At 34.5% G+C, this 6,730-nt stretch overlaps 1 protein-coding gene across 1 annotated transcript in view; it reads right to left on the bottom strand.

The window, feature by feature from the left end:
- The window catches only part of LOC107726566 (adenylosuccinate synthetase isozyme 1-like), a 15,861-nt gene extending 12,975 nt beyond the window's left edge, over positions 1–2,886 (bottom strand). The window contains exons 1-3 of the mRNA XM_016536196.1: positions 2,642–2,886; positions 1,069–1,292; positions 390–497 (exon numbers count right to left, since the gene is read on the bottom strand). Of these exons, the coding sequence (XP_016391682.1) occupies positions 390–497; positions 1,069–1,292; positions 2,642–2,812 (503 nt within the window). The 5' untranslated portion in view covers positions 2,813–2,886. The remainder of the gene's footprint in view (positions 1–389; positions 498–1,068; positions 1,293–2,641) is intronic.
- Positions 2,887–6,730: the final 3,844 nt, after the last annotated feature.

Raw genomic sequence — 6,730 nt, 5'->3', positions numbered from 1 at the left:
GGTGAGCAAGCTAGTGAAACGTTGCATGTGCAAAAGAGAAGGTCCGCACACATCCAAAAACGTATTTTAAATGCTAAATTTAAATTTAAATGTTTTAGTTTTGAAGTGTTGTTGTATGCATTTGTCATTTTTATTTAATTTCTTTTATTTTCTTAAATGTGTGTATATATATATAGTATTTATAGAGTTTTAGCTTTTAGTTTTAATTACTTTTTCTTATTTGTAAGTCGCTTTGGATAAAAGCGTCTGCTAAATGACTAAAAGTAAAAGTAAAGTAAAAGAATGTTTTTGCTCAGGTGGCCGAAATCTCTGTCCAATAGAGAAACGTTCTGCTCAGCAAGAAAAAAAATGAGAGGGAACATTGCCTGTAAGATTTGCACAGGGTTTACCTGGTAGAAAACTCGCTGAAATCAGCCATCAGGTCACAGATGCGGAGGCCGGTGCGAGACGCTTTACAGGCGTACGTGGGGCCGATGCCTTTCTTAGTTGTTCCTATGCTGTGAACCAACATAAACATGGTTATAAAACTACCAAAAAATAATGCATTCTGACTTTTTTCTATAAATTTTGAATTTATTTCTCGCAATTCTGACTTTTTTCTATAAATTTTTAATTTATTTCTCGCAATTCTGACTTTTTTCTATAAATTTTTAATTTATTTCTCGCAATTCTGACCTTTTTCTATACATTTTTAATTTATTTCTCGCAATTCTGACCTTTTTCTATAAATTTTGAATTTATTTCTTGCAATTCTGACCTTTTTCTATAAATTTTTTATTTATTTCTTGCAATTCTGACCTTTTTCTATAAACTTTGAATTTATTTCTCGCAATTCTGACCTTTTTCTATAAATTTCAAATTTATTTCTTGCAATTCTCACTTTTTCTCAGAATCAGAATTTTTTTCTCAGTATTGTGAATGTATATCTCCCAATTGCTTAATATAAACCCATAACTGCAAGTTCACTTGTACTTTTTTTCTCACAATTCTGACCTTTTTTCTTATAATTGCAAGTTTATGTCCCGCAATTCAGACGTTTTTAGTCAAAATTGTGGGTTTCTATCTTGCAATTCTGAGAATTTATTTATTTTTAAAATTTTTGGAAACAATCTTCCATATACAGTCAATACGCCAATACTGTCCTCCAAAGTTACTGTAATGCACTGTACTGCAAGACTCTGCTTCTCACCGATGAATGATGTGCATTTGGTGTTGATGATCCCACTGGGGAGAAGATGGAAGTCATACTCTTTCTCATCCACCACCACCGTGTGACCAGCGTTATTTCCTCCCTGTGACAGAAAAACCACATGAACCTCATGCAATGCACTGTGAAGCTGCAGGACGGTTTGCAGTCAAAGGTTCACGCTCCAGATTTACTCTCATGTTTTCTCCAGAAGGGAGACCTGGAAATATGCCTCTGTAAGCATCCAGACGGCCGGCTTGCCCTTTACTCAGACACACGGTCACACCAGCCTCCAGCCCGATCCACCAACCAGCGAGGCTTATTTTCAACAGATGGGCTTGTATCTCCAGCGCGTGGCCTTCTCACATGTCCAGTAACGCTGGGAATGTGACCCGAGCTCAGGAATTCTGCGACTGACATTCACTCAGATTCAGACTCGCACAGCAACACGGCTGAACATGCACGAATTGTTACGAATACTTTATACTATATGCATATAATAGTAATTTTAACAACATTGCATGTGACTAATAATGATGACTCAGAGATAAACAGAGCCGTAAACATTCAACTGACACTCCATCCCATATTCAGGTCCGTTTTAAAGACTGATAAAGAGTGATGAATTCTTAAATTAGACATTCGCTCCAACAATTCGGAATATGTAGAGAAATAAGAACAGAGCAATATCATGTTTTATTGCACAGCAAACTATTAATATTAAAATTAGTTGAATATATATATTATAATAGATTAACACATTTACGTAGAATTTAAACCGCAGAAAATAAATAAATAATCAAATAAAGTAAAAAAAATTATGAAATATTATATATAGCGAGAGAGAGAGGATTTTTTCCTTTTCTAGATGCTCCAAATCTGTTATTTCATAAATGAAACTAATTTTTATAATAGTAGTTTGCTGTCCAATAAACACAATATTTATCAGTTCTTATTTTTATATTTCTATACATGTTCAGTGCAGTTGCATTTTCATAAACAAGAGACATGACGATATTTTTTCCATAATAACAAGTTAAAATCTTTAAGTTAACGAGACCCATAAACAATGCAGAGAAGACAGCATGACACTTACATAGTTTGCTATAATTATACATACGCATAAATAATACATGGTAATATGATATTAAATAAATCGTTTATAAATTATTAATTAGTATTGTTAGCAGTTAGTACTAGTAGTAGTGTATTAAATTTAGTTTTATTTGTAAACAATGATTTAGAATATTATTAAAATCCATTAATAATATTAATAAGATGTAATAACCGTTATTAAAATAAATGTTAAATATTTATACATTTAGTACAACTAATTATTTAAATTATATAAGATTACAGTAACATTCGTCATATATTTCACACGGAAAGTTACCAGTCAAGTTTATTATTATTGATATATGAAGGTATATGTTTATCTTTTGACCGTTATATTACCTGACACCTGCACACGACGGCAGACTCCGTCGCCAATAAATCAACAACTTTTCCTTTGCCTTCATCTCCCCATTGCGCTCCCAGAACCACCGACACTTTGTTCCCTGAGTCGTTTCTCGCCCGTTTCACGGCGGCGGACTTGTGGTCGTTCGCTGACCAGCCCAAAGACATGTTGAAGTGACCGGAGAGGAATGAATCTGACAGCCGTTAACGACGAGCGCGGGAGGAACGGACAGAGGTGTGTCGTTCGCGAACGAGTCGGCTCTATGAGTCGGTTCCTTTAAGTGAATTATACGAGTCGGCTCCCTTCTGAGAGCCGTTTGGGGACCGAAAGAGTCGGTTCTTTTTGCTGAGCCGAGCCAATTGATCCGAATCACTAAAGGGCTTCGGCGCGGCGCGAAACTTTTTAGAATAAGGATAAATAACACTTCTTCTATTTTAACTAGTTACTGCTCGGAAATTACTTTACAATAATTTCAACAGTTTTTAAAGTTGATCTGCTCCGGTGTAAATTATCTAAAGAGCGCGTATCATCACGTGACACCTGTTACTTTTCTCAACGCTGGATAGAATAGACCAATCGCAGTCGATGATGCTTACTGGATGAGACTTTTAAAAACACGTTTCATGTTTCATTGCTGAGGTAGATTTTTGTTTTAATGTCACTAACCAATTCATGGAGTTCGTTGATTTAAAAGATTACACTTGTAAGAGTACAAATGTTTCCATTACTACAAAAAACCGCATTGATATTTGAATGCGACTCAAAGAGGATTCAGGTTTCTTTTTTTCAGTAATCATTTCAGTTCATGGACCCTGGAATGGAAGCGATGAAGACATATTACGCTGTTTACAAGTGCAGAAAGTAAAGGAAAAGGAGGAAAGCAGCGAGTTTGATCGTAATCAGTGTGTTTTGGTAGAAAGCAGCCTTGTTTTGGTGCGCTTCATCACAACACGTCTAACAACGATCACGTGTTCGGCGAGTGGGCGGGGCTTCATTGTTTCCGCTACAAATGCGATATAAACAAATGCGGTATTTGACAGGAATCCTGTCGCTAAACGTTTTGCATCCAATTTCTACCGGTATTTAAATAGTGTAAACAGACGCAGAAGAGTCGCGAGAGCGCCATCTTCAGTGTGTCAATCATTTTGTCCGTTCTGAATTGCGAATTTGGGATTGGCTGGCACGCATCTGGGGGCGGGGTTTAGAAGCGAAGGCGTGTGATTGGAGACGAAACGCCAGAAATTACAGCATCTTTAACTTTTTGTTCATTTAAATTCTAATGCATTAAGTAGAGAGGACTGGTTAGAGATCGATTACGCGGCTTTGAGCGGACGTCCTGCTCGGTTCTGTTAGTTCTCTATGGAGAGGTGTTTGGCCTACCTCACTGCAACACACAGCCCTTTACAGAGCGTCCTTTCCCTCAGTTACCCTCCACTTCAGAGGGACACAGAAAAAGAGACACTGACATTCATTTCAAGCCTCTGTACGGCATGAGCTCAGAGCGAGAGCTGATGCACTAACTCCAGGTAACTAACATCTGACAGCAGAGAGACTACAGAGCACACACACACATTAACGGTGTCACAAAACACGCATGTTTCTGGAAAAGTCACTGGAAAATGACAACAAATGAAAATTCAGTAACTTGAGATGTCAAGAAAATGTCCAGGTCATATTGCACCCAAAAATCAAAAGCCTATTTTTTTTTTTAGAACAATTCATTTTTCCATGGTTAGATTACAGTAAGACGAATTTGAATGGGATTTAAAAAAAGGAAAAATAAATATGGGTTGGTTGAAAGAAATGTATAATAATACAAATATTTTATTTTATTTAATATGTATAATAATAATAACAACAATAATATATATTGATGTATAATAGATAAATTAAATATTTGTGACATTGTGACAGTTTAGAGAATTTGGGTGGATGGGGGTTTATATAATAATTCAAATAAATAAATAAATAAATACATTTGTATTAGTTGAAAAAAATAATGCTACTACATTACAGTAAAGAGAATTTAGGTAAGGGGAAAAACTGTTATAGAAAATTTTATATATGATATATATATTTTTTTTTTTAAATTTCGTCCAAAAATTGACTCCTGTTTTCTTTTGATCTTGGAATGAACTGTGACTTGGACGTGATTAATAATGAGACTCAAACAATCAGCCAAATATCTGGGGCCGCGAATTGCAGGAAACCGCATTTGAGAATTTTCCAGAAATATCACAGCAGCTTGACTCTAGCAAACTGATGTTAAAACATTAAAATATTATGAAATAATATTTTAATAAATCAACATCGGCTTTATAAAGAAAACATTTACTGTCTTTGCAAACCAAAAATGTTTTGAAGACACACTTTCGATGCTGAAAAATGACCTTTATTAGATATATAAATAGATTACCTTCATTACTGCCTTTTTTGTTTCTTGGGAAGAAATGTTTTTTGTTTTCAGGTTTGACGGAGGCGGGGCCTACAGCAGGAGTGGGCGGGGCTTGTGACATCACTCCGCCCACATCATCACACGCCTGCTGTATTGCAGACGAATCGTTAGCGTCGTCATCCGTGCGATGAAGCGGCTCGTCTTAATATATATTATATATGCCAATGATTATTATTATTATTATTTTTATTTAGTATTTTTTATATTGTCATATAAATGTGTGTATATACTGTATAATATAAAATATAACGGTTATATTTAATAATAATAATAATAATAATAATAAGTAACAACAAAAAACAACAACATTACATTTATAAACAATAATAATAATAATAATAATAAACTATATCTCATTATTATTAAACAAAATATTAAACAATGATAAAAATGTTTTAAATAAACCATAAACTAAAAAAAGTATTTATTATAAAATAAGAATCATTTATTGTACAGTTTATTGCAATTTATTTATTGTACTGAAAAATTAAAATACAAATATTTATGGCTTAATTTTCCAAATTTCTTCATTTTCAAACCATCAAATGTTTATTTTGATTGAAACCGGCAGGGTTTTAAAGCACTACGCCATATTGTGATTAATCATGCAGCCCTATATAAAGCTGAATAAAATAGTGGATAACCTAAAAGTAATTGTTACCATTTATAGGATATAAACAACTTTTCCTTAAACATTCTGAAAAATTGATATTGTAAAAAAAAATAAAAAAATAATAATAATGTCAACTACCCATTTGCGGTTTACAGCTTGTATTAACAGTTCACATTGACATGCAGGTTTGTGAAATGTGACTGGTGTGAACAACCAATCAGAAGCAGGGATGAGGGCAAGCGGCAAAGCTGATTGGTGGAGCAGCAGGGCATGAGGAATCAGGTTTAAAGGGGTCAGAAACTCAGAACAGTTTCAATAAAAGCTCTTTCTGGACTGCAGGGAAAGTTACAGTCTGTTTTTATGGAATAATAAACTGAGCAGCTGCTCGCAGTCGGACCCCTTCAGTGCACTCACTACAGACAGCAGCGCGCGAGAAAGCAGAGAAATAAACACGAACGCTTCAGACTTGTGCACCGGAGCCGCTTCAGAGCCACACCGGCTGATGTTCTTACCGGACGCTCCTGTATCTCTATGCATGTCACTAGAAGGGGCACTTCCCGATTCGCACCTGGGACGAGTCTTTCTCAGACGGAAACCCTTGCGAATGTCGGCCAGGAGCTGATCGATGATGCAGCCGTCGTCCTGCGGAGCTGCGCCTCGACGGACTGAAAACAGACTTCTGTTAGAGATGCCAATGAAAACTGGAAATACTGGAAGTGAATATATAACATTTGGTCCCATTAACGGTTCATTAACAATTAACTAAAAACAGCTTTACTATTAATTAATATTAAAATATTGTAATACCATATATTAAAAACTATTTTTAATTCATATTAAAATATTTAAAATATTGTCGTATCAAATTACATATATATATATATTTTAAAAAGTCTAAACTAAAAATGACTATTACTTAAGTTTTTAAAATTAAAGTGTTTAATTAAAACACTTTTTAAAAATAATATTAAAAATATTAATTATAATAAAAAAATTATATATATATATACACACACA

Source organism: Sinocyclocheilus rhinocerous, unplaced genomic scaffold, assembly GCF_001515625.1.
Source record: "Sinocyclocheilus rhinocerous isolate Xijiao unplaced genomic scaffold, SAMN03320098_v1.1 scaffold1930, whole genome shotgun sequence".
In the NCBI taxonomy this organism is placed as follows: domain Eukaryota; kingdom Metazoa; phylum Chordata; class Actinopteri; order Cypriniformes; family Cyprinidae; genus Sinocyclocheilus; species Sinocyclocheilus rhinocerous.
This window is presented reverse-complemented; position numbering and strand designations above follow the sequence as displayed.